Source organism: Euwallacea similis, chromosome 10 (genome assembly GCF_039881205.1).
Source record: "Euwallacea similis isolate ESF13 chromosome 10, ESF131.1, whole genome shotgun sequence".
NCBI lineage: Eukaryota > Metazoa > Arthropoda > Insecta > Coleoptera > Curculionidae > Euwallacea > Euwallacea similis.
In genome coordinates this window covers 4,375,542-4,400,859 of record NC_089618.1, presented here as the reverse complement: position 1 = coordinate 4,400,859, position 25,318 = coordinate 4,375,542, and the positions used below count along the sequence as shown (strand labels likewise).

The following is a 25,318-nucleotide window of genomic DNA, read 5'->3' as shown; positions in this document are numbered from 1 at the left end:
ACCGTCGTAGAGTTAACATGCTGCGGCAATCAAGGAACGCGGCTCGAGGTCTCGCCCCGTTCCTTGAGGGGCGAAATTTTTTCAGAAAAATCCCTCTGGTGTTGGAAGTATATTAATATATTTGCAAATATGTTTACAATAATAATAGTACCTCTACAATTCTAAATTTGCAACTAAAACAACTGTACACAAATGTAAACAAAAACATAACTCTTACAAAAAAGTTTTACCCTTAATTCGCTCTCAGTCCTCAAAGTTGATTTTATTCCCCTTTTGGTGGCGTTAAAATCGACATTGGGGGCCAAGGCTATACCCTACGTTTGTAACAATCAGTAGATATTAAATAAAGCCTTTTTATACTTTGAATAATTCTAGTATAAATCAAAATTGTAGTTCTACTACCGACAAACTATCCTATAGGTTTAAAATCTATTGCATTTGTGTGTACATCTAAGTTGTCCTGAGGAAATTTGTATTTTTATCATTAAAGTTATATTAAAGGAAAAGTTATAATTCCTGGAGGGCTCTGCTGGCCCACCAGGAGTAACTTTTAGCAGCCATGGCCAATAGAACGTGCTTCCCCCTCGATGTCGAAGTGAAACACGCAATTTTCCCATCTGTAAGTGTCTTTTACAATAAATCTTGACATTGAATTTGTACCATTTCTCTATTGTTATTAAAAAATAGGTTCTTCGAACACTGCAATCCTGCTCCTGCAAATGATGCTATTTACATTATTTTTAGTACAAGAATGACAAGTAGAACAATCAAATTCAACGACACAGTGCGGGGCAACCTCCACTGCAGGCTCGCTGAATTTCGGCCCAAATGGGGTCCCCTCGATAACATTTATATGTAGGATTATATTAATTTGTTAAGAAGTGAGTAGTAAATGGGTTTTGCGTGCAAACGAACCTACGCTAATTTAACTTTCTTTCTCTTCTATCAGTCTTATGCGGTTAAAACTTGCCCTAAATGAATCGATTCTCTGAAAAGGTTTATAAGCTCACTACCACTAATAATGCTTAAAAATACAGCCTAATCCTAACGTGGCTAAGTCTAGGTAAAAATATATTTGTACAAAAGGTGAAGTAACTAACGTGACACCACTGCCGAACGATCTCGCTCGTACACGGCCACGGTGCCACGTCAGGGAAAATAAAGAAATAAGCCTTATTACTGCAACTGCTAAGGTATAAGAAAATGACCGACAATGTCAACATTATGCTCAAAAACACTTTAGGAACTTCCATGAATCACACTCACTCACGCACTTCACGTCAATACGAAAACCATGATAAAACGCTCAGGAGGGGGGACAATATGGTATAAGGGATAATGACTAGTGGTAGTTTGTATAAACAGTATTAAAGTGCTGAAATAGAGGTCCTTCCTTGGATCAGTTGAGAAAAATGGAATGTCGACAACGTGACGCTATGCTTTAAACGAGGGAAAAAATTGCCAGTGGAAGTAGGAAATGTACGCAACGTTGTCCCTTTTCCAGGGAAAATTCGTTATAGCTTTGCGACGTCACGGTTCTGTCAAGTTATTAATCAATGAATATATACCATGGTTAGGTTAATACTCTCCAAGTTTTAGTCGTGATGTGACGTCATGAAATTGACTTTTAGGCACCATACTGGGGTGTGCGTGTACCTACATCCACCCCAGGCCTATTTCCAACCATTTTCGAGATATTGGAACCGCCAGTTTCGCATTTTTCACACTTTTTATTATACATAGAAATGTGAGTGATGGAAGTGTAAATGTGATAGCAATCGACTCTCAAGTTGGAAATTTACCAAAAAGCGATACTGTCGATTAACCGCGAATGCGCGCACACCGAAGAAAGTCAGATTATCTCGAGCGTTTTCACATCCTATTTGATAATCCTCGCATCACCAAAAATGACGTCAACCATCTCCAGAAGAATGGCAGTCACAACTGTCATTGACAAAAACAAAAGTGTGGTGGCTTGTTGCCATTTCCTGCATTGTAACAATATCCACTTTCAACTGTCAAAAACGTCATGTAAGCATATCAATACCCTCGAATTAAAGCGCGTCGCAGCGTTGCCGAACCACGCACGTTTAATAAAATTACTAAAATATGGAATGAATAATGTTACGTAACTATTTCTTGTAAAGGGCAGTGAAACTTTACTGAGTAAAGACCCGAAACGCTCGGAACGACAAGGAAGAACTCGCGTTAAAAAACGGACGGGTAATGCCTACCCGAAGAACTACAATAGCTTAGAATAGACTTTATAACAAAAACGAATCTCTTTTTTAATCCGATCACCTGCGTTCCTGGCAAGGAAGAGCTGGAATCGAGGCGCACGCTGCTTGAGGAAAACTTGAATCAAAACTACTCACTCGTCTACATTTTGAGCTCCTCCGAGGTTCTGTAATTAGACAGAGTCTTCTTTATCCTGAGAGCGGTGAGTCGGGCAGTAGCGTGGTGGTACCAGCACTCCTTCATTAGCTTCGTCATGATGTGCAACGCGTCGCACGACTGCCAGCGGTTCGGAATGTTGGGCCGCTGCTTCTCGTAGCACACCACGCGCTTCATTTCATCGATAGTCGGATCCGGCGGCACCGCGTCGAAAAACGGCAACTGATACTCGTCGTATTTGCCACCCACATTGCACCGCATTGCCATCTCCCAAAAAACGAGCCCCAAAGCGTACACGTCGGCCCTCTTAAACGAGTCGAACTGGTCGATGTTCATGGTGTCGTCCAACACTTCGGGCGCCATGTATCGCTTGGTTCCCACGCGATTGTTCAGCGGTATGTCCACGGTGTCGGTGGTGACGTCGTGGCGCACTGCCAGACCCAAATCGCCGATCGCGCACGTCCAGTTGGACTTGACTAGGATGTTCTTGGATTTGAGGTCGCGATGCGCGATTGCAGGCTTGCCCTGAGTGCCCATGATGTCCATGTGCAGGTGGGCGAGGCCGGTAGCCACGGACAGCGCCATCTGGATCATACTGTTGGTAGTCAGGGTGGTATTGCTCAGGAAATCAAACAGGGAGCCGAACTCGTGGTAGTCGGTAATTAGCCACAATTGGGTCCATGTTCCATTGTCTGCGCAAAACAACCACGTGTTACAAAAGATTCAGTTGTTCCTCACATTCACGAACCGAATACATATACGGAGTGTCCGCAGAATATAAACTACATACCTTTATTGTCGGCAGCTATGAATCCCAAGATATTCTCGTGCCGCAACATGACCGTCTGATAGATTTCCGCCTCACGGAACCAAGACCTCTCCTCTCGCGAGCTAAAAATCTTCACGGCAACGTTTTCCCCTCTCCAACGACCCCTCCAAACTTCCCCGAACCGGCCCTGACCGATAATGTTCATCAGCTGAATCTGTCTGGCAATGGAACGCTGGACCAGTAACGGTAAACCTACATAAAGGCAAAACGAATTGATGATCGAATATTTCGACTGGGCGCAGCAAAAATTGAACTCACCGCTCCCACTCCCACTAGTAGTCATCTCAATCATGTGCTTCAAACTAACCCCTTTGCTCAAAATCGGATGATCCGGGGCTTCGATACTGTCGTCTCCTTGCTGCTTTAGGTGCTGATGCAGCCCCCTCCTCTTGTGAGAGGCTGTTCTGAAGTAGTAGCAGAAGATGACTATAATGCAGCCGATGAGGGTGGGCACCGTGATGCACAGGGCTATCTCCAAGGAGGTCAGGTACGACGTTTCGGAGGCTACAATTCAATTCGTGGATTAGCACCGTTCTCACCTTGGTACTGGATTTGACGACTAAGGTGGTTAATGTTACGGACTATGTTATGTATAAATAAATCACATGCAAAAAGGCGTGCAATAGCAAAACAGTTCGATTTTAAAAAGCGCCATACAAGCAAGCTAAAGCGATAGAGGCAAGCGTCAATGAAGACTCCAACAAGGTTAGAGGATGCACCTAAATAAAATTCATATTAAAGTCCTTCCAGTGAAGCTCCGGCGCGCTGGAATCCTGTCATGCTACCTGTCATGTCAAAGATTAATGGCCCCGCGGACGAACAACAGAAAAATGTCCATGGACACAAACGCCATTACATTGCGAACGAAGTTTCCCCCAAATAAATGACTAAAATGGAACATTCATTGGAAATGGTGAAATCCCAATGCTGCTAACCTTGCAACTCCCTGCTGGGCCTAACGAAAGGTGATGAAAGATCATTACAAAAATCCTGATCGTTACAACAGGACGCCGTCCAAATATACTCTTCGCCCTGTCCGGTATCGTTACAATACTCCCCTTGCCTCCCCGCGAGGCCGACGACCTCGGGGAACCCGTTATTACTGAAACATCTAGAAAAATACACACATTGCTCAAGTCTCTCCGAGGCTCTGCAGGCGCGGCAAACTACTAAATATATATGTATATATATAAAAAAATAAATGTTCTTTACAAACACCTCTACCACCAAATCTACTGATAATAAAAGAGTTAAGGCATCAGCTTTAGTCAAAGCTAGGAGGAAGGAAGGGTTAGCTAAGAAACTATAAGGAGCTATTTACATTAGAATAAAAAGTGAGAGAGAGTGTGAAGGCCCTCAGAGACACCCTCGAAACAGCTGTAGGAGCGCGACTGCGTCCTCCCAACAAAAATAAGAGAAGAAAAACTACCAACAGCTACTACGTTGTCCTCGCCGGCATTTACCTGCAGGCCGTATGGTGAGGACGGGGTTCAAGCGCACATTGCAAAAGTCCTCATCTTTGCAGCACTCCATCCTGAAGCTGGCGTTCAGCTGATTGTGCGGCGTGTGGCAGAACATCGGATTGTTGGTGGGCAGGCCCAGGTTCTTGTCGAGACATCTGGAATTGGGCACGTGGGGATTTGGTTCAGGGAGGACTACTGACTATTGAGAGATATGGCTCCCTGTTTTTCGTTTTTAGTGGAGGATTGGTAGCCAGCCGATTTAAAGGAGGGAATTGGGGAGATTGTGTGGAACCCGAGTCGTAATCACCCGACTAGCAACGCAATTTTAAGCGTTACGTGGCATTGCAATTTTCTGCAATTACTATGGCATTCCGCTTATAATTCGCAGAAATTTTCATGTAGCACACCCCAGTCCAATTTTCAACAGTTTTCGAGACGTTTAAATATTAATGTCGGGGTTTCTAGTTTTCCCCGACTCGTAACTCCTACATCTTATATTTGTCATCACACGTCAATTAATAACTGAACTTTGGCAACGCTGTCCAGCTCCATTTGCAGCTTCCTCAAAGAACTGTTCTTGTCGCACTTACAAGTCGCCGACATGTGGGGGGCCATATTGGTTTGACAAGTGCACATCGCGGTGTTGCCATTAGCGACACGTCCTATTTGCTATTTGGAAAATAATTCCTTAGTTATTCTAAAAATAAATTGTGTAACCAAGGAACCACAATCACCTCCAAAAAGAAAAACAATGCTGTTTATTGAACTCAACAGCAAAACAGTTTACAAAAGAAAGGTCAATGCATATTTAATGTTGGGAAATAAGATCGCGCTTCCTCGAACTCGATTCTGTAACGCTGCGGTTTCATTGTATAATCCCTGGACACAAAATCAGCCAGTTAGCTTGCTGGAAAACCTCTATTGTCTACAACACTTGTTATGCTTAATAAGGACTTCTTGCCCGATTTGGGAAACCACAATAAAACTAAAAAACGGTCACTCCGAGCTGTAATGTTAGTAGTCTGTTAATAAGAAACTTGGGGCGTTTATCAGCAAAAAGGAATGGGGGGCACACTCATGGTTACCTTTACCAGCATCGAGAAAACTCTTGATTTCGTCGGCATTACAGAAATCATCGGAGCAACAGGAGTAGCTGCTAGTGTTACACTCCATTGGGGTTCCGATGTCAGGTGGGAAAAAATTTGCTTTATCATAGCAGCCTCTTTGGAAAGAAAAATAAACCTCCTTCCACTATATATTAAGCACCTACTCAAGGTTGGTAAAGCATAAAAAATCAGCAGACGACTACAAATTACTTTAGAAAATCTCAATTTCAAATTAGGTGTTGGACATAAAGTCAAGTTCAAAATGGGTGTATAGGTAGGGAATTTGAATGAATTTCGAGGAGCTTTGGTAGGAGAATCAGGGCTGGCATACCAATTATCACAAGGACTAAACAGTCATTAATTTAACAGGATTTTGGCTTTTATATCGCAGCTACTGAGGGGGTGTGGAATCTCAGATAAGCAGGCGATAATCCACATTTTTCTATCAAAATTGACTTATTTACACTGCTGTTCATGACGACCTCTAATACGTGAGTTCTAAGCCTCTTGATTGAAAAACATGATAAAAGCCTAATGTTTTCTAAAGTACCCTGTTTACATACAATAAAGAGTATCAACAGGTTTCAACCTCATAAACTTTATTATTAGCGATTAATGAAAATTGTACTTAAAATTCCATTCGCTTAAATGGGACATCACAAATGTTTAAAATACTGGTCATTCAACAAAAAAAGAAAAACTGCACTTACCGAAAATTGTAAACCACTTCATCTGAGTTTTTCTTCCTCTGGACTGAGGTGAAGCAGTACCCGTCCGTTTCACAAGTACCGTTAGTGTCCTTACATATATTAATATCACATTTACATTTTAACATCGAAGATACACCTAAAAAGAGAAATGGTCTCGGACACTTCAATTTAAACTGTATCAAGTGTGTATAGAAATGAGTTTCATATGAGCAAAAACTAATTTGTCTTAAGATACTGGGCAGAAAACCATCATTGGATATGAAAGGCCTTATTGAATATTTTTTCCTGTCAAAAAATAGTGATAGCACCAACGATTTGCCTGAACAAACCTGCTCCATTTTGAGTAATACCAAATAGAGAGCTTGTAAAGTGATCTTCCTCTGCTGTATCTCTTAACAATTCTTCTAATGTTTTATTACATATTAAATTTGTTTGTTTAAAGCCTTTGGCTACACTGGAATTAGTTGCTTCTTCTTGCTTTCAAGTCGAAGATTTGTTTTGCCAATCGTTATGCATCGGATACATATCTAGTGTCAGACGAATTGTGGACACTGTGCTCAGCAGTGAGAATATCATGTTTAGTGCTCCCTGCAGGCAGCCCAGGATTGTGCTATCAAGACTTGATGCCTTATACATACTCAATATGATGGGTCTCAGTCACCACTGCCCGGTTATAAACCCAATGGACCCTCAGGTAGGGTTGCTTTAAAGGTATGTATGCCAGACTGTACAACAGTTTTATGGACAAATTCCCCTGCGAGCCCGTATTAAAAATCTCATCTACCCAGCAATAATTTACCTCAACAACACATGTTACTTGAGTAAACCTAATACCCAATCAATTTAAATCATTGTCCCCTTCAAAATGGAATATCAATGTTCCGAAACGTTAAAATAAACATTTAATTAGGCGATGTCCTGCTGCCTACATGTTTGAGTAATTGGTTAATGAAAAAAGGACTTACCAGGAAGATGGATGAGGCAAGTAAGCAGTAAAACCGCGTGCCAAATCGTGAATCGAGGTCGGCTCATGTCGAACGTGATCTAGACCGCCTCAAAAGGTGAAATTTCTCCGGGAATTAGCGTCTTTTGCCCGGAAAACTGGTTCAGTTGAGGAAATAAACATTTTTCTCCATGATACACAGACCGACTTTTAATGCTGTTCCACGCACTTGCTAGGGTCCGATTGGCAACGTGAAGCACAACACTTTAACATGGATACAGCTCAATCTGAGGTTTTCTACATTTTGTTATTGAAAAGTAATTAATTGACGATTAAAACCATTAAAAAAGAGCGAAAATCTTCCCTCAAGAGACACCATCAGGAATTGTCTAATAATAATTGATAATTAAACATTTTTTCTTTAGGGGGCGCTCGAGCGGAAATGGCGAAATATGATTGACGTTTGGCACATGAAAAAAGGCGGCTACTTTGAAACGGAAGGAGCTCATTAATTAAATTTAATCTAAAGTTTATTTATAATTTGCTCACATTGTTAAAGACAAAACTTTTCACTAATTTATTGAAGTTTTATATTAAAATTTTAAGTTCTATCTTGATAAAAACAGCGGAAAAGTGTTTGGAAACATGACATTACTCCTCTTTTTCCAACATGCGCCTAACAAGGAAAAGACAATAACAGAGCAGAGCAGCGAGAGCACTTTTTTGCACCAATTACTCCGCTCAGCACAAACCTAACCTCACAAAAAGCTCAATTCCAACGATTTTGCGCATTAAATAAACAACAAATTCACCATTCTTCTTATGTGTTATGTTTGTATTCGTGGCCCTATGTACCAATTTACCGGTTTAGAACCACATTGATTGATCATCGAAAACATGGAGCAAAAAGCTCAAGTCCTGTGGGACCAATCGTCGTCCAGCACTCAACGTCCCATGCGGCTCCCCAAAGGAGCCCCTGCCACAGAGAGCACAAGCCTCAACCCCGAGGTCCCCGTGCCACCAGAACTGAGCAAAACTTCCGTTTTAAGACCGGATGCCCCTGAGTTTATTCCCATGTTTAAGCCGCCTGCTCCAAGCCCTGATCACCTAGTGCAGCAGTTTCAGACTGTTCATATTACAGTCAGAAATGAAGGTTTACAATATGTGAAGCACAGTACACAGGGCAGGCTTAGTAAGATTAAGAATTCTGTCCATGGTAGCGAGGTAAATATAGTCACGTTGTCAAGGTAAGTGTGCTAAATTTGATTTTTTCCAACAGCATAGTGGCGAAAGCTCAACAGGAATAAGTAGTGTACTACCAGAAGCAATGGTTGCTAGCAGTACCAGTGATGATTCTCCAGATATGATAAGGCTGAAGCAAATAATCTCTTCCTTAATGAAGTATCCAGGCCAGTTTGACAATTTACTGGTGGTGTTTATGGAGACTATTTGCCCTTATTTCCACAATATAATTACTATGTCTGAGATAGCTAAGATACTAGTCAGCCAGGTAAGTTATTTTTTACTCTGAGATATTCCATTTTTAGCCACCACACTTGTCATGTCTCTAGGCAATCAACTGCCCAAACTTTCGTTACAATGGAGTGCGTCTTTGCTGGTACATTGAACAAAGATGTCCAGAATTCAGAGCAGAGCTGCACATGAGATGTCAAAAAGAATTAAATGAGAACCCAAATAAACAGAATGCACTTCTTTTCATTGCAGAGTTGTACACACAATTGCCCCATGACAGTTTATATGGGGCCCCTCTTCTTGACTCCATGAAGAAACTTCTGTCTAATGGAGGAAATGACAATGTAAAGTGTGTCTGTCAGGCACTGAAAGTGAGTCAATTTGCCGACGACGAAACTGGTTTTTTCTATGTTTGCATTTGCAGTTGACAGGTTATTCACTTGAACAAAATCATAAACAGGCTTTGGACGATATATTTGTACAACTGCAAGAATCAACCAATTCCCTGTCAGATTCTATGTTGAGTTTTATAAATTCTGTGATCAATTTGAGGGAGTCCAATTGGGGGCGAAGCGCCACTGAAGGGTCCAACTCTGAGTAAGACTGAAATTATCGAAGTTGAAGTTTTTTTTAAATGGTTTTTTTACGTTAGCAGTTCTTCAGAGTACGATCAAGACTATGAAGAAATGGTGAATGGAATTTTGTATGAAGTGGATGGGCAAGCTTTGAGCACAGAACAACAAGAATTCCTGGCAGTTCATGCAACCGATTACGACGGGTGAGTTTAGCCAATTTTGTTTGTAAACGTAATTTTACATTTGTCTCTCAACTTAAGGGATGCTGATGACCTTTATGAAGAGATGGACGAGGAGATGGAAGAAGCTTTTGAAGAATTTTTAAAGTTAGCTAAGGGTAACTCCTAAACCCTGTTAAAGTAGGGTGTTTGTCTATTTGCAGTGTTGATTATTTATAGTGATGATTTGTCAGTTGAAATATTGACTTAATTACGAAACATATGGTGTAGATGTCGTTTGAATACTCTATGTTTAGGTCTAGTTGTATGTCATAAGTGTAAAAGCATTATTTAATACAGGCAAAAGAAAACTCCTGCTTGAATTCCCCAAATAACAGTCTTAACATTCAATCAAAAAAACCTTTATTATTATTAATAATGATTACCAATAATACAATATAAATTGCCAATAATAAGTAAAGATAAGTTAAACGCCGCAACTAAAATGTTGCGGCGAATCCAGGCTTCAAATAGGGCTACTGCGAGATTGCTTCACAGAGTTCGGGAAGTGCCCTCGAAGAAGGATCAGTGCGATCCTCAAAAACACCACTAAACGAACGGCATTGGAATCACTAGCCTTGGACATTTGCCTGCGCCGAAAATTTGTTCAGGACTTGAGACGAATATATGAGATTCAACGTCATAATTGTTTAATCGCGTAGCGCTGGTCGGAGATAGGGGGGCAAACGATTCTGAATCTCCTTCCTTATTTCCTTTGATTTTTGACTAATATAGCGATGAAGTTGGACTGGCGCTAATGAATTAGGGCTAAATATTGCCCAGAGAAGCCATACTACTTTTGCAGTCAACCGCGTTCCGGCTATCATCCGTAAACACCAATGAAAACGGCTCTAGAAACTCGAGGCACTCTTCCTCGCTTTTGAAAGCCAACTCTCTCACTAGGAATTCGGTGGTCACCGTCTGCCGGTAGCTAAACATAAAAGGAGAATTTTAGTAGGTGCGGCGCCCATGGAAACGGGCGAAATTTCAATGAAAATGTTCCCAATACCGTTATTGGTGCGTTAAATGAATTCAATTGGCCCGCAGGCACATGTTCATTGAAGGGACAAATGATTAAATATCATAAATCGAAGCATAATCGGAGCAAACCTGAAAGAGAAGTGTGTTAAAGCAGCTGCTAAGGAAATTAATTTGCGGATTATTCTAGGAGTTACTTTCTGTTAATTGGGCAAGGAGTCAATGGGAAAAAAAAACAAATTCTTATTTTTTTTAACAATGAATCTCCACAAAATAGTCCCCCCCCCCCCCCCTTCTCGATACTGGATAAGTTGAACATTGATCACCATTACAATCATGTCAACGACAACTGGTACCAAGGCCCATTTGCAAACATACAAATAAGGCATTTTAAACGATTTTTCTGAGAAATTGCTCTGATAATTAATGAGGAGTCGTAAAGAAATTCTATTAAGACACGTGCTACCGTGGCCAGAAAAATATTTGAATGTTAGTATATTAAAAGTTCCAAAGTAGGAATCAACATATACTTTTTGACGCAACCCCGTATATTCTCGGATGTATTCGGGCGTTGTCTGAAGTGAGTTTCTTGCATAGACAATCAGACATACTCGAAAAAAATGGCTTTTAATCGATCCTCTTTTTTAAATTGCTGAGGAGCTGTAAATAAGATTAGAAAATCGCGGAAATTCGTAGTTCAAACTCGATTAAGACACGTTTTAAAGCAGGTAGAGAAATATCTGAATGTTAATATTAAATTTTCAAAAGTAGCAATTAGCGTATACTTTTGACGTAACCTCGTAAGTATTTCAAGTGCTGTCTGAAGTGAGTCACTTGCATAGACAATCAGACATTCTCAAAAAAATGGTCTTTAATCGATCCTCTTTTTTTAAGTTGCTGAGGAACTCTCAATAAGCTCAGAGAATCGCGGAAATGCGTATCTCAAACATAAACCAATTTACCTCTTGATGATGCACTTAAGGTAATCTTTCCTCTCCCTCTCTAAAAACCACTCGATTAAATATCCGGCCATCAGAGGCGCCTCCAGGTACAAACTGAACATTCTGTGATAGTTCCCAATGCCCCAAGCGGACTTGAACTTCAACGCATACGCCACGACCGCGTCTGTTTTCTCCTCGTCCGACAAGGACTTCATTATCGTCATTATGTCTGCAAAGTCACACCTATGAGCCTGAAGGTATCTTTGAAAAACCGCATTACCCAAGGTATTTTTGGTAAACACATAATAGAGGATGCGATAGCCAGTGAATTCGTTACGATTCTCGCCGCCAGTCTCTGAATACAGGGACTTTAACTGGGTCTGGCATTGGTTAAACTCCTCATGGTCGCCTTTCTCCAGAGCGATACGGGCGTGAGTTTCATATACCTGCACCGTAAACTCATTGCGAATACCTTGAACCTTTATGAAGGGAACCTTTATAAGTAAAACTACGGATTTTATTAAGTAGCTTACAGTCAAATCCTGCCGTATGCTCTTCAGCTGATCGCACGCGTAGTAATAGTCCTGCTTCTGAATCCACCGGTCCTTGACGTTGGATAAAGCCTGATTGAGCACTTCTTCGCAACGAACATCGCACGCTTCAGGGGCTTTTGTGAGGCGCAAAAATGATTTTTCAACATCGCGACACGTGCCCTTGATGTGCATATTCGCCAAATCCAGTTCTGCCGAGTCAGTCGGAGAAGTGGCGTCCACGGTGAAACTGAGTGGGGGTAATCTAAAGAAACGCTTTAAAAATCCACCTATAAAAGGATAGGAAGGTGACTTACTTACTGGCCACATTGAACCTGGCAGCTCTCTGCTGTAGCAACTCGGAGTTCTCTTCCACGTCCTGACCAAAAGTTTGGTAAAACGCCGCCTTCTTCTCCTTGGCTTTTTGCTTCTTGGTCAGTTTTCCTTTCTGCGGTCCAAGGCGATCAGCTAGCTTACCTTTTTTCTGCGGCGGCTTAATTACCGGCTTGAAATCTTCTTCTTCACTGCCACTGGAACTAAATTTGGAGAAATTTATTTGATGCTTTATCAAGATATTATAAATATCAGATATTAAGAATAACCCAAATAAGATCTGGACAAAATGAATCATAATAACTGCCTACTAAGACATTTACCTAGAATGTTTGGTACTTCTAGGACTTCGACTCCTTCCCCGCCTTGCAGGACTCCTGGATCTTGATTTAGACCTAGAGTCCCTACCCTTGCTTCGAAACATATTCCTCCCCCCCAAACGTGCCCCCAAAGCTGGTGAAAGACCTTTTTTGGGGCCATGTTGAAACTGTGAGAGAAGACCTGCCTTGATATTGGCCTGGCCAGTAAATCGGGGATTTTGACTGTTTTGCTGCTGAGCCTGGGATTCAGAATGAATGCTTGGAAGAGGCTCTTTTGACCAGTCTTTGCCAAGTTGGCCTTGTTGGTATGCTGCTGTTATTTTGCCTTTCAATATAATTTCCACCTACAAGAAAAGAGATGCTATTAAATTAATGATGAGGTTAAAATTAGTACATCTACCTGATTCTTATCAATGGTGGTCTTACACTTAGAATAACATTTATGCACATAACCTTTCAGGCTTTGGGGCCAATCATCAGTTGGATTTGCCCCAGCTGTATTACTATTGTTCAAAGTAAGCATTTGATTCGAAGAATGTTCAGGCTTAACAGCTCCTTCCACATGACCACTTGTATTACTGTCAGCTTGTTCTAAAGGGGTTGGAGGTACCTCTGAAGGGAGGGGGGGCAATATTTCTGGAGGAGGCTCAGGTTTAGGAATGTTTTTAAAGTCCTCTGGAGGCAAGGGAGGAAGACCATTATTAAATTGAGATGGAAGGAAAACAGCTGAATATGGGTTATTCAAAGCCTGATTATTTCGATTCTTCTTGCGTTTCTTTTTAGCTGCCCCACTATTTGGGGAATTTATCATGGCATTCTGATTGGGCAACCGTTTACTGTTAATTTGAAACCTAACAGGTTTCACCCCATAGGGGTTTGAGCTTCGAAAAGTCTGATTAGCTGCACCTGGTAAAGGGGGTTGGGCTTTGCCCTGGAAATACTGATTAGTCCAGTTGAAATAAGAATTATAGGTATTGTAGTTGTAACCCCCTTGCAAGCCTTGCATGTAATAAGGACGAGTGTTTTGTTGCCAAAAGTCTAATTGAGAAGGGGGGTTTGGTTGTAATGGGGGGGTGTTGGTGATGTTCGTGGCGTTTTGAACGGGCTCCGGGGGGGTTGGGGGTAATGGAGGATTGTCATCTGGAGGCAAGGGTGGCGGAGATATTCCCGGGGGAGGAGGAATAAGTGCCACATCTGTTTCATCAGACATTGCTACTGTATGGAAACCTGAAAGTTAATTTATTGAGGCATTTCATTTGTTGGGTTATCCCGTAGAATAATACGTAAATCAGTAAATACGAATTAGATCTGTTCTCAAATACCACGTAAATTTATTGCAAAAGCGCCATTTTGACTCCGGAATGACTCACCTACAATTATTGAAAAAAAGGGGCCTTAAAAGCGTCCCAAACAGGTTGATCTGTAAAGAAAACTGTTAAATAGTACTTAGCGATGCACAATTCACTGCGGATTGAGAAAAATCCATTAAAATAACCGAAAAATAGGCAAATTTTTCACTGCATCTCACTAGAATCAAATTACTAATCATTAAAAACAAGATGACTGATGATGGGTTTGGCAGCTGGATGGTATGGCGGTTTCGGGCAATTATTATTGACGCTACAATGACAATCGAAGTTTGACAAAAACCCAACTTCAAATAAAGATCAGCAGTTTGTCTCTCTCCCATCTCGAAACGAATGGTCTTAAGAAAGAAAGAGACAGATTCCTAATGTTTTAGTTACTATATCACATTGATCAAAGATAGCAACACCTCAATAATGCACGGCCATTTTTAATATTTTTTACCGAATTCGAAGAGTAAAAAACCAAAAAGGATTAAAAACTGCACGTAATTTAAATATACCTATAGAATCCAGGCAATTGTAGTTTGTTCTCAATTAGAAGTTATTAGTTTCCTCATTAAATCAAAATGTACATTAATAATTTGTGCAGTTCGTGGTAATAAGTTGGCAATTTGTTACACGATGTGATCAAATTTTGTAATTTTCAAACTATCTACAAGTTGCAAGACACCGCATTCTCCAAGACTTCAAGATCAAAATATCAATTACTATAACCTAAGCAGGCAAATGTAGTGGTACAGTCGACATTATAACCAAAAATAGTATTAAATAAAATCGTCCTTATTATCAAATACCTGTGAAAATGTCCTTTTAAACAAGATCTAAATTCTCAACTTTTCACTTCTCTATGTGGGGTTCTAGAGAGATAATTTGCATACCTACATCTCGAATTTCAGTAACATATTCTACCATTAAAATTGATATAAAGTTTACTGTTCGAGCTCTACGGAAGTCAAATCTAGGCAATGTGATATGTATAATATATTTCTTATAGTTTCCGAAGTCAGAAGACTGAGCTTGTCGCAAAAAATATTACACCAATTTGTGAAGAACTTATTGCTAAAACTTAATATCGCTGCTGCCCCTGTCCCGGAATAGGAGCAGGTGCATTTAAAATGCAAATTACAGGGCTTATTTACCTCTAATTCTAACTTAAAATATGGTACGGAATAAAGTATGTAATACAAAAATAGAACAACATGAACCTACCAATTTAAACCTGAAAATACTATAGTCGTTAATACTTATATAGGACAGGAATTAGAACCATAATTTTAATGGCTTCATCTCACACTCCATTAAAACCAATTTTGGAAGTTGTGCAGCTAACCAAACTGGCAGAAAATATCTTTAGAATATTTAAGGATTGCTACTGAACCTCCTATTCTTAAACGGTTGTCCCAGGCGACTGCCGATAGTCTCCACATGGAAGCCTATTCGAAGGAGGTTGTTGTGGTCTAGGATTTTGCGGCCATCAAACATGTAGGCGGGCTTCATCATTTGATCATAAATTGTGTCGTAATCCAACGTCTAAAGCACGAGAATAGCTGCAGTTCTAGTTTGGATTGAAATATCGTTATTGTTCATACCACAAACTCGTCCCATTCGGTGCAAAGCACAATAGCATGACAGTCTTTTGTGGCTGAATACGCGTCTTGATACACGCTGACGTGGTTTTTCAGGGCTTCCTCAGACACCCCTTCATACTTCAAATCTTGGTAGATTTGAGAAACTTCCACCTATTAAAAAATGATAATTTCGTTTTTGAAATTTGGCCACAAGAAAGGGGGGACCTTTGGGTCGTAAACTCTGACAGAAGCACCTTCGTCCAGCAAAGTTTTAGACACGTAAATGGCAGCACTTTCCCTAGTATCTCCAGTATTCTTCTTGAAGGCAAACCCGAGGATGCAAATATTTTTGCCGCTGACAGTGTTGAAAAGGCACTCGATGACTTTAGCCGTAAAGCGATGTTTTTGGTGCTGGTTCATGTCAATGACACTTTGCCAGTACGCGGCTTCCTGAGGATATAAAGTGGCTTACAAACTCAACCCAGAAAGAGGAACTTACGTGGGGCAGATTAAGGCACTCGCAGATGTAAACCAGATTGAGGATGTCCTTTTGGAAACAGCTCCCGCCGAAACCCGTAAGTGGAAATAATCAATTTAATGAAATAATCGATAATAATAACACAAACAATGAACTAGTGGATGGTCCCATCATAATGAGATAGTAATAAAAGACAGGAGACACAAAAGGACGTTGTATTATTATTATCATCATGTTCAATGTTCACTTTTCTGGACACTTACCAATAGACGCTTGTAGGAATTTGGGCCCTATTCTTGAATCCAAACCAACAGCCCTTGCAACCTCAGCGATGTCTGCACCAGTAGATTCACAGACTGCAGACAGAGAATTAATGCTCGAAATCCTTTGGGCTAACATTGCATTGGCCGCCTATAACCGCTGTTATTATAAACGCCAAAAACTCAAGTGTTTACATACCAATTTAGACAACTCACTGGACCACGTATTTGTTGTAAGTATTTTTTTTCTAGGAATCCAATGCTCATAGATCTGACAAAGCTCCTCAATTGCCGCCTCTCCAGCCGGTGACTCCTCTCCTCCTATCAACACCCTATCCGCGTTCAAAAGATCCGTAATAGCGGTTCCTAAATATAAAAAAAGTTTTTGCCCAAACTCTAACATGGAAACACACTTAAACAACCTTCAGCTAAAAACTCTGGATTGCTGAGAATTTGGTAAGAAACCCCAGGCCGTTGATTGGCTTTTAAAATTTTCATTATGCTCTCAGCGGCGTTTACTGGAACTGTGCTTTTCTCAACTACAATTTTGTTGCTTTTAGCAACATCAGCAATCATTCGCGCAGCCCCTTCTACATACTTCAGATCAGGGGCACGGCCCTGCAAAGGGTATAGTTAGTGCGTAAGGATGTTAAAAGAGGGTTTGTTCTTTGGTACTTTTCCATTGCCAAAGGTCTTGGTAGGAGTGTTGACAGAGATAAAAATAAGGTCCGCTTCCACTATGGCAGCATTACAGTCATCTGAGAAAAATAGGTTTTTGCCACGACAGGACTTCACTACTTCGTCCAAGCCTGGCTAAAATTGAATAGGCAATTGAATCACCAAATATCTCTATTTTATGTTTTTTGATCTGTATTTAATGTGTTAAGAAATTTCATTAATTGACAAAGAGAATGAGGAAAAATGTGTTATGGGCAACCTACTGTGTTGTCAAACTTGAACAAGCTTATTTTTTAATGATCAGTCTAGTGTATGTGACTATTCATCATTAAATACATCCTCAATGAAAATGATGTCATCCAGCCAGTACAATGAAGAAATTTCCCACATTCCAAATCTAATAACCTTTTAAGTCTTAAAGCACTAAAATGTGAGTTTTCAATTAATTCCAAGTGTGACTGACAATTTGATTTTGAAAAGGCTACGTACTTAAGGATTAAAAATGCTAATATGATAATAATGGTTAATACACCTTGACATGATTGAATATTATGTAAATATCACCTGATAATGAGGATAAGTTAAGATAGTTTAATTTACCACATTGAGCAAAACTATTTAAGGTAAGAGACCAATAATGCTGAAGATAACCATCAGAATTTAAAACATTTACTTGCCATGCAAATTCATACTGTTTCTGCTTTAAGTTTGTGCATTAAACTTACTTCATAAATGGGTAACTTCTCACTGTTCCATTGAGCAATTCGTTCTGAGCTCTTATCCACAACAGTGACTTTAATCTCAGGGCACTTTAGAGCTATAACACTGCAAGTAGGGCCTCCAACATACCCAGCCCCAAGGCAGCAAATGCTCTTTACCACCATCCTAGCCAAAGCAGATAAAAAATAAACTGGAAGTAAAGAAACTATTCTATGTTACATGCAAGGAACGATAAAAACCAAGGACTTACTTGGAATACCGACCTTTAAATGGAGAAATCAAATAACAGGGTGAAATGCGGCTTGAAGAAGCGATGTTTCTTGAGACTCTACGCGGAGCTTGGTTAAATACGTGTCACAGGAGACAAGTGCCTGATCAACATTGAAACGTTACCACGTCTTCAAATTAGCTGTCAGGGATTTGGATTATTTATAATGTTCTGAGAACCTTTTAATCCTTCGAACAAAATTCCTTGTTTATGTGTACGTAAACAAAAATTGGCTGAAAATATAAGGTTATGATGTTAGATAAATGTCAGTACAACGACAGATACTAACAACTGTAAGAGGTAAGTAAAGATACTGAAATAGGCAACATTGCATTTGACAAGGTTTAATATAATCATTTTCAAGGTAATTTGACAAACGTATTAAAAAATTATTTTATTTTAAAATTGACATCGATTGCTGCTTAATTTTTCTATATGTGTGAGGGATAAGATGACGCAATTTACTAAAAATAGAATTTAGATACTCTTGAATACTCATGTTTTTGTTGGAAAAATTTTTTTAATTATATATTCTTATTGTTCTTGTCTACTAAATATCAATAAAGTAATATGGTGAAATACCAGTTTTGGTTCTACACCGAATATGTTAATAGAAAATGCTATCAGAAAGATAGAATATGATAATTAAAAACTGTAAGTAAAGGCGAAGAGTTTGTCAGCGATGTTGACACATTTTTAATAGAGTATCAAATAGCACAGTTGGACATATCATTGGTATGATGATAAATTATTAATGTCTACTGTGGTGCCATCTCGTTTCGATCCTATTAGCTGTAGTCTATACCACCAAAATGTTTAAATCAGCTGTTTTTACTGTTAATTGAATGTTTTCTTATATTTAATAATAAGCAGTGTAAAAGCGATTTTCCCAAAATGAGCATATTTAAATTGAACTTTGGAGATCCGAATTTTAAAGACCGACACAAGAAAGTCTTTGATCAACTCTTGGTTTTGGAAAATAACAGGAAGAATACCACTTGCAAAGAGCCTGATGAGATTGTCACAAAGCGAAAGGATCATCGCAGTGAAACCAAGCACTTCAGGGGAAAAGAGAGTATATTCAAGAAGCCCCAAAACCCCGCTCCCAAGAACTACATACTGAGGTAAAATGTCCGCTATAAGTATTTTTCAAAAACATTATCATGAGGAAGGAGGTAGATGAGGAATCTTCTTAAAGGACTTCTAACTGGAGTTTCAACGTTTTTAGACTACCAGATTTCAAGAAAAATCCGCATAAATGGACTAAATACTCTCTCAAAGATGTTCAGGAAATGACTGACGAGAGCAACACAAAATCAGCCATGGATTTCCTGAAACAGCTTGCCAATAGAAGGAAATTGGAAGAGGGAACTTGTATTGAAGAAAAACTGGAAGAATTGCCTTCAAAAATTGTCTTCAATAAACATGTTAAAGAAACAAAGAATCAAGAATCAATAACTGAGCAAACGGAGGATCACCATGAGAAACCCTCATATAGTAATGGAAAATTGGTGATGCCTGAATATGTGATAGGGCAAGTGAAAAAGAACAAAAAAGTAAAGCGAGATAAGCCAGAAAAGGGACTAGAACTGAAGCTGGGGCATCTAGAATATGAGGATGAATAAAATGGTATTATTAAAGTACATTAAGGTTCAAGAACTACTATTGAATACTTATATATTTAAGGAAAGTATAAAAGTTTCACCTAAAATAAAAAGATGGTTATTTCCAGCAAACAGACCTAAAATATCCTGGTTAGGCAGGTGAAAAACTTGCTGTTGGGCAACATTTGTTACTCGTTGTCCAGTGGCACGATGCCTTAAATTGGTGGCTAATAAAGGCTTATTTTGTTGGTAAATGAAAATGTGGCCAGAAGCCTCACTTATGACAGCATAGCCTAGATTTGGAGAGCAGGTCACAAATTTTCTATTGGTCTTTGAAGCCTTAAAAAACTCTCATTATTCCATTGCAATATTGTCTTCACTAAAAACTAACCTGCACATAACCAAAAGCCAATAATGTGCCCTCGTGTTTACATCTAAAGGTTTCACCTTCAAACAATGGCTGCCACAAACAGACATCCACATCGTGCCGTATTCCTTAGGTGTACACCATTAACTTCTCAACATAAATTATAAACAATAGTTAATAGTTACCTAAAGCAGGAGGCCAGTCACAGCTCAAATAAGGACTTAAAATGACCTGATGAGAGCCTAGATGAACCCTATGAGTAGGCTTGCTGGTAACCCCACAGATCCTCTCAAAAGTTTCTGATTTATCTCCTTCAAAATCACATTCTTCTATCTGTTGGGAATTAAAAGTTGTGCCTGATGTAGGTGTTATTTCAGTTTCAGTTGTATATTTTTCAAGGTGGTCTGTAGCTGATATATCAATGTATTTTCCTTGTCTATCTCCTTTAATCAGTTCTTTCCAATATCCTTCTCTTTGCTTTATCAACACTATTTCCAAGTTGTCATCATTTGCTAAAGTCCATGTGAGGAGGGAGGAATCTATGAACCCCTCCAGATTGCCAGAAAGCAATGTTTGGGAGTTATATGTGACATTAATTGTGGACTGCTCGGCTGAGATTTGAATAAGTTTTTTCTGGGGATTTGAGGTTAGGGGAACTGTAAGAGTGACTTCTGCAGATGTTTGAGACCATGTGTAAATTGTCTCTGCCTGTTCTGATGGTAGTTGGAGAGGAGTTTCTTTAATGGGACATTCAGAGTTTAAAATGAAGCTCACACTGTTTTCAGACACAATGTTTATGTAACTGCCATTCTTCTCAAGGTGCAAATATTGAATTTCTCCTTTAGATTGGAGCTGTCTTAATGCTGTTTGTCCCCAAGTCTTTTCTTTATTCTCATTTTGAGACTCCTTAAATGTCAGCCAATGCACCACAGAAATAAAGCGATCTGTAACATCTTCTTGTATATGCAATAAAAGAACATTCATCTCCTTGTTCTCCTCATTGTAAACGGCATCAGAAACTATGAAACCCTGCTCTTCATTCCCCAATACATTCTCTGAGAATTCAGCCTCAAATTGTTCATCGTCTTTTTTATTTTTTGTGGCCAAAATGTACATTTTGCCCATACCATCTGATAATATTGCATAAGAAGGACTGGCAAACTTCAATGTCACATTATAGTCTCCAGTGACTTGTTCTCGCAATTTGGGAATATTGAATACAGTCACTGGATGTACTAGTTCTTGATATGTAGAGTCGATATAAGTTTTTTGCACATTAAACTCCTGGTCAATGAAATAAACTGATGAAAATTCATCAAATTGGTCTCCAAAGAGGTGATTGTGTAGGCCGAATAACTTAGCATGCAGGAGGCTATATTGGCTGGACTTGAGGAATGTCTTGTCAACGTTGATTTCAAGGGTTTTGCGGGTCATCTTTAGGTCTGCAAGGGAGAGTTTGTAGCCGTTGAAATTCGAGTCCATAAGGAGGCGATCCGGTTTCAGTTCGAGGATTGCTGTTGCGCTCATTTTGGTGGTTCTGAAGAGGAATTTTATTTTAAGGAGGGTAGGTAATAAATACTCGAAAGGTACGGTTAAGTAGAGATAGAAAGTTAGGTGAAAATCTATTTAAAATTCGTAGAAATATTGATAATTTAACGAATTTTGCAGTTTGTTTATCTTTTTAAATGTCATTTGGAGCTGTCAATGTCTTTGTAATTTTTCATAGAGACATCTGGGGCTGTTCTTCATTTAAATTTAGGGAAAATCATTTCTGGTTGCGTTGTCAGCAATTTTGTCACGTAACTATTATTAACATTAAATACATTAACCCTGAAATCTCCATGTAATTTTATTAATTACTAACGTTGGAAGGAAGGGTAATGTAACTGATTACCCAAAATTTGGGATAAAGGCAATTAAATTTTATGCATAGCGTCTTGGTACGCTTATCGAAAAAAAATTTTTTAAATGAAAGAAAATGGCAGTTCGATGTGCTGTTTGCGATGTTGCCACATTTTAATTACGGTTTAAGGATGTGATGAAATTTGATTTTGTATCTCTTTTTATTTATCATCAAGGTTTTTGAGCTAGAAGAAGACGTACTTAGATTTTAGTCGTCTATAGTAGCCAAAACAGTTTAGTAGGTGTCAAGCGAAAAATTTACTTTTTCTAAACGAAAACAAACCTCAAGGAACACCGAAAAATTTATTAAAATAAACATGATTAAACTTTTCTTTAAATAAGACTGAATATTTTTTTAAAAATACTGTAAAATTTACGTGAAAACCATGACTGTGGACTTGAGCAAGCACAATCAGGCACTAAAAGAGGCCTGGAAGGACGTTTTGAGCGACAAGTCGGAAACCAATTGGTAAGATTTGGGTGTTTTTCTGCATAAAGATAAAGATAAACTGGTCGAAAACATAGAATAACGTTCCTAAAATTGGATATTGCACACTTCACTTACTGCCACATGGGCAGGGTAAAAAGCACTCTCATTTAATTCCTCATTAATATTAATTAAGACTGCAGTATGGTCCTCTTAATTGCAATTAGGAGCACGAATTGTCTATTAAAAATTTACCGTAAGCAAGAGCTCCTCTTGAAGTTGAGTCTCATAATAAATTGCCGCAATGAGTCATTATTTGAGTCATACATCTGTCACATTTAGGGCCCTTTTCGGCTATGAAGGCCAAACTAACTCCCTGAAGACAGTCAGCAAAGGCGACGGAGGCATAAATGAGCTAAAAGAAGACTTAAATTCGGGAAAAATAATGTATGCTTTTGTTAAGCTCAATGACCCTGCAACCTCATTAGATAAGTGTGTCCTCATAAACTGGCAAGGTAAATTACAGCAAATCAGGCCTAATCAGACCCTATAAAGTAACTTCTAGGGGAGGGTGCAAATACTGTGAGAAAAGGGTTGTGTGCCAATCATTTAAGAGACATTGAGCGGTTTTTCACTGGTGCTCATTTAACCTACAATGCCCGCAATGAGGATGAAGTCGATGATGGACTACTCATTGAGAAGCTGAAAAAAGTGGGCTCTGAATATAAATTTAAGCAGAAAGTCGTGCCAATAGAGCCAGCCTTGCCTGTTGGTACTAGGTACCAGAAAGTAAATGCTGTCAAAGAGATTAACTCACAAGAGAGGGACAAGTTTTGGAAAAAAGAGGAGGAGGAGGAGAAGCGCCGCCTGGAAGGGGAAAAACTAAGGAAGCAAGAAGAGCAGTTGAAACTGGAGATGGAGCGACAACAGCGGGAGGGTATAATTAAGATGAAATAAGTTTCTGTAGCAGTTCTTAAAAATATTTTTGTAGAAACTGAGACAAAAAAAAGGGACCAGGAAACCGAGTCCCGCAACGAGCGGATTGATTTAATCAAAAAAACTGAACAAGAGACTGAGAAACTGAGCATAGCCCCGGAAAAGCCGGTCAGAAACTCAATTATGAAAGCCCAAAATCATGTAGCCAAAAGCCCAAATCTGTAAGTTTACAAGTATCCCCTAATTCAGCCTTTAATTTTGTGCCGCAGTCCTTCACCTGAACCCACAACAAATGCAGACCAACAACCTTTAAGCGACGATGAGAGTGACCAATTCGCCACTATTAAAAGGTCGCCAAAGGATGCTTCAAACAACACGAAGCCTACACAAGAAACGAAGGCCAGTTCACCATTTGTAGAACAAACTGTGCAAATGTTGGAGCAAGACTTTGTAGATGAGTACATTTATGGAATTGGGAAGGGCGGGTATAAGGCTAGGGCCTTGTACGACTATCAAGCAGGTATGGGTTTGTGTAGTTTTTTTTTGAGTCTCAGGGAGGTTCTTATGTCATAGCCGATGACACGGAGATTTCTTTCGATCCTGGAGATATGATAACCAACATAGAAAAAGTGGATGAAGGGTGGTGGCAAGGCTTGGCACCTGACGGAATCACCTACGGCCTTTTTCCTGCCAATTACGTCGAACTGATTGAGTAAAAGTGCATTAATTTTTCCGACTTATCATCAGTATACACATTATTTTTATAATTATTATTGCTTATTATGTATAGGGTGATTCGCGGTAGATGGCAGGTGGAACATTTAACGGAAAACAGAACCCATGATCTTTCTGAAAACTTGCAAATTTACTTGACCGGTCCTGTTTTATCAACCGAAAATATTTTTAGCAACGTGACGTTCTTGTTATCGAATTAATCGGTTGGGTCCAACTGGCCAGAGCAGAAGCTCATTGTAGCCAGGAAGTAAGAGAGGAGCTTTTTAAAATTTATGACCATTGGTTTAGGTGCTTGGATCGGTGAGATAAGCCTTCTGGATACCTTGATTTTTCCCCACTGGAATTTTACTTTGGGGGTAAAAGTTTTCATAACCACTAAATTGTCAAGAGGAATTACGCAAATGTAAACTTAATGCACGTGAAATCTGGAAGGCCACAAATGAATGTTTATATGTTAAATAGTTGTATTGATTGTGTGAATCATCCTGTATATATTATTATGTCAGGATAGAGTTATTATTATTATTATTACTATTATTATTTTAAAGCTGTGACAATGTACTGATTTTTTAATTTTTTTAGCTTTGTTTTAATTGATTTTTTCGGCGAGTTATCACGGTGCCTCGTGCCTCCGGCCTATTTTTGGATTTTATTATTTAAATTTTATGAGAATAAGATATTTAAACACTGTTGCAATATATTGAACTAAGAATCGTTTTTAAACCACATCTCTAATAAAATATTATATTGAGCTAGAAGTGTTACGATGATTTTACATCTATACGAGAAAACTGCGGCTCCATCTATCAAGGGAAAATAACATTTTCCCGTGTGGCGCTCTCTATTAGCAACAGATACAACCCAAAGAGTCTCAACCTGTGGCAAGTTGCGCAACCGTCAAAATAGCGGCTGCTAGATAGTTGTTGCTTCCTCGACGAACAGAAGTGAAATACGATTTCTATCATTGAAAAACAACAAGCGCACGCCATCCTCATGGTAATTGTGGTTGAAAAGTGATATAAAAACTTCAATTACTTCGATTTCAATTATATTTAGCTCGCTATCAGTGTTGGCCTGCTAAAGTTAAAGTTCGAGTTTTTGGGGCCATCTCATGTCAGGACCACTTTGAAAAAACATCAACTCTCCTCGAGAATTATGAATTATACATGAAATTACTAGTTAACTTATAATTTTC

The 25,318-nt window shown here is 39.3% G+C and overlaps 7 protein-coding genes across 12 annotated transcripts; 3 read left to right on the top strand and 4 right to left on the bottom strand.

The window, feature by feature from the left end:
- Positions 1-99: 99 nt before the first annotated feature.
- On the bottom strand, positions 100-7,856 carry babo (TGF-beta receptor type-1 babo). 5 transcript variants are annotated; one of them, XM_066394673.1, is made up of 7 exons: positions 7,468-7,856; positions 6,503-6,638; positions 4,159-4,334; positions 3,482-3,727; positions 3,185-3,415; positions 2,376-3,086; positions 100-2,323 (listed from the first exon to the last, which is right to left on the bottom strand). In XM_066394673.1, the coding sequence occupies exons 1-6, from the start codon at positions 7,532-7,534 to the stop codon at positions 2,380-2,382; spliced, it is 1,563 nt and encodes a 520-aa protein (XP_066250770.1). In that variant the 5' UTR covers positions 7,535-7,856; the 3' UTR covers positions 100-2,323; positions 2,376-2,379. The 5 variants fall into 5 exon arrangements, with proteins under 5 accessions (XP_066250770.1, XP_066250772.1, XP_066250773.1 ...); XM_066394675.1 differs by lacking the exon at positions 4,159-4,334 and adding an exon at positions 5,772-5,908 and having other exon boundaries at positions 100-3,086; XM_066394676.1 differs by lacking the exon at positions 4,159-4,334 and adding an exon at positions 5,778-5,908 and having other exon boundaries at positions 100-3,086.
- A 345-nt stretch (positions 7,857-8,201) lies between these two features.
- Positions 8,202-10,046, top strand: Paip1 (Poly(A) binding protein interacting protein 1). Of its 2 annotated transcripts, none has more exons than XM_066394671.1 (6): positions 8,202-8,669; positions 8,725-8,955; positions 9,017-9,289; positions 9,343-9,515; positions 9,574-9,696; positions 9,754-10,046. In XM_066394671.1, the coding sequence occupies exons 1-6, from the start codon at positions 8,343-8,345 to the stop codon at positions 9,839-9,841; spliced, it is 1,215 nt and encodes a 404-aa protein (XP_066250768.1). In that variant the 5' UTR covers positions 8,202-8,342; the 3' UTR covers positions 9,842-10,046. The 2 variants fall into 2 exon arrangements, with proteins under 2 accessions (XP_066250768.1, XP_066250767.1); XM_066394670.1 differs by having other exon boundaries at positions 8,203-8,669; positions 9,571-9,696.
- Positions 10,047-10,057: 11 nt separating this feature from the next.
- Positions 10,058-14,399, bottom strand: LOC136411880 (leukocyte receptor cluster member 8). The gene is made up of 8 exons (XM_066394669.1): positions 14,184-14,399; positions 13,214-14,040; positions 12,817-13,157; positions 12,478-12,696; positions 12,164-12,425; positions 11,911-12,109; positions 11,652-11,859; positions 10,058-10,642 (listed from the first exon to the last, which is right to left on the bottom strand). Exons 2-8 carry the CDS (start codon positions 14,021-14,023, stop codon positions 10,480-10,482), a joined length of 2,202 nt encoding a protein of 733 aa, XP_066250766.1. The 5' UTR covers positions 14,024-14,040; positions 14,184-14,399; the 3' UTR covers positions 10,058-10,479.
- A 749-nt stretch (positions 14,400-15,148) lies between these two features.
- sgl (UDP-glucose 6-dehydrogenase sgl) lies at positions 15,149-18,162 on the bottom strand. The gene is made up of 10 exons (XM_066394272.1): positions 18,148-18,162; positions 17,890-18,074; positions 17,162-17,299; positions 16,909-17,104; positions 16,686-16,852; positions 16,496-16,637; positions 16,248-16,327; positions 15,974-16,198; positions 15,770-15,919; positions 15,149-15,710 (listed from the first exon to the last, which is right to left on the bottom strand). Exons 2-10 carry the CDS (start codon positions 18,046-18,048, stop codon positions 15,540-15,542), a joined length of 1,428 nt encoding a protein of 475 aa, XP_066250369.1. The 5' UTR covers positions 18,049-18,074; positions 18,148-18,162; the 3' UTR covers positions 15,149-15,539.
- Positions 18,163-18,985: 823 nt separating this feature from the next.
- Positions 18,986-19,888, top strand: LOC136411507 (U5 small nuclear ribonucleoprotein TSSC4). The gene is made up of 2 exons (XM_066394105.1): positions 18,986-19,276; positions 19,381-19,888. Exons 1-2 carry the CDS (start codon positions 19,047-19,049, stop codon positions 19,775-19,777), a joined length of 627 nt encoding a protein of 208 aa, XP_066250202.1. The 5' UTR covers positions 18,986-19,046; the 3' UTR covers positions 19,778-19,888.
- LOC136411506 (nudC domain-containing protein 1) lies at positions 19,769-21,705 on the bottom strand. Its single transcript, XM_066394104.1, has 3 exons — positions 20,309-21,705; positions 20,148-20,251; positions 19,769-20,095 (listed from the first exon to the last, which is right to left on the bottom strand). Exons 1-3 carry the CDS (start codon positions 21,648-21,650, stop codon positions 19,826-19,828), a joined length of 1,716 nt encoding a protein of 571 aa, XP_066250201.1. The 5' UTR covers positions 21,651-21,705; the 3' UTR covers positions 19,769-19,825.
- Positions 21,706-22,254: 549 nt separating this feature from the next.
- On the top strand, positions 22,255-24,875 carry Abp1 (Actin binding protein 1). Its single transcript, XM_066394318.1, has 6 exons — positions 22,255-22,494; positions 22,795-22,967; positions 23,018-23,389; positions 23,444-23,609; positions 23,658-23,908; positions 23,962-24,875. The coding sequence occupies exons 1-6, from the start codon at positions 22,412-22,414 to the stop codon at positions 24,102-24,104; spliced, it is 1,188 nt and encodes a 395-aa protein (XP_066250415.1). The 5' UTR covers positions 22,255-22,411; the 3' UTR covers positions 24,105-24,875.
- Positions 24,876-25,318: the final 443 nt, after the last annotated feature.

Coding starts and splice junctions, on each gene's coding strand:
- Abp1 (XM_066394318.1), top strand. CDS start 22,412: ATGACTGTGGACTTGAGCAAGCACAATCAGGCACTAAAAGAGGCCTGG. Junction 23,610..23,657: donor GTAGCCAAAAGCCCAAATCT/GTAAGTTTACAA, acceptor TTTGTGCCGCAG/TCCTTCACCTGAACCCACAA. Junction 23,909..23,961: donor CTTGTACGACTATCAAGCAG/GTATGGGTTTGT, acceptor CTTATGTCATAG/CCGATGACACGGAGATTTCT.
- LOC136411880 (XM_066394669.1), bottom strand. CDS start 14,023: ATGTCTGATGAAACAGATGTGGCACTTATTCCTCCTCCCCCGGGAATA. Junction 12,697..12,816: donor AGAAGTACCAAACATTCTAG/GTAAATGTCTTA, acceptor CTCCAAATTTAG/TTCCAGTGGCAGTGAAGAAG. Junction 10,643..11,651: donor CTTAAGTGCATCATCAAGAG/GTAAATTGGTTT, acceptor TTTTATGTTTAG/CTACCGGCAGACGGTGACCA.
- babo (XM_066394672.1), bottom strand. CDS start 7,534: ATGAGCCGACCTCGATTCACGATTTGGCACGCGGTTTTACTGCTTACT. Junction 6,639..7,467: donor TTGCCTCATCCATCTTCCTG/GTAAGTCCTTTT, acceptor TTCTCTTTTTAG/GTGTATCTTCGATGTTAAAA. Junction 3,416..3,481: donor TACTAGTGGGAGTGGGAGCG/GTGAGTTCAATT, acceptor GCCTTTATGTAG/GTTTACCGTTACTGGTCCAG.
- sgl (XM_066394272.1), bottom strand. CDS start 18,048: ATGGTGGTAAAGAGCATTTGCTGCCTTGGGGCTGGGTATGTTGGAGGC. Junction 17,105..17,161: donor AGACCTTTGGCAATGGAAAA/GTACCAAAGAAC, acceptor TACCCTTTGCAG/GGCCGTGCCCCTGATCTGAA. Junction 16,328..16,495: donor GCCCAAATTCCTACAAGCGT/CTATTGGTAAGT, acceptor GATTATTTCCAC/TTACGGGTTTCGGCGGGAGC.
- LOC136411506 (XM_066394104.1), bottom strand. CDS start 21,650: ATGAGCGCAACAGCAATCCTCGAACTGAAACCGGATCGCCTCCTTATG. Junction 20,252..20,308: donor TGACTGGCCTCCTGCTTTAG/GTAACTATTAAC, acceptor TGTACACCTAAG/GAATACGGCACGATGTGGAT. Junction 20,096..20,147: donor TGGCTTTTGGTTATGTGCAG/GTTAGTTTTTAG, acceptor GAGTTTTTTAAG/GCTTCAAAGACCAATAGAAA.
- Paip1 (XM_066394670.1), top strand. CDS start 8,343: ATGGAGCAAAAAGCTCAAGTCCTGTGGGACCAATCGTCGTCCAGCACT. Junction 9,290..9,342: donor GTGTCTGTCAGGCACTGAAA/GTGAGTCAATTT, acceptor TTGCATTTGCAG/TTGACAGGTTATTCACTTGA. Junction 9,516..9,570: donor ACTGAAGGGTCCAACTCTGA/GTAAGACTGAAA, acceptor TTTTTACGTTAG/CAGTTCTTCAGAGTACGATC.
- LOC136411507 (XM_066394105.1), top strand. CDS start 19,047: ATGAGCATATTTAAATTGAACTTTGGAGATCCGAATTTTAAAGACCGA. Junction 19,277..19,380: donor CCCAAGAACTACATACTGAG/GTAAAATGTCCG, acceptor CAACGTTTTTAG/ACTACCAGATTTCAAGAAAA.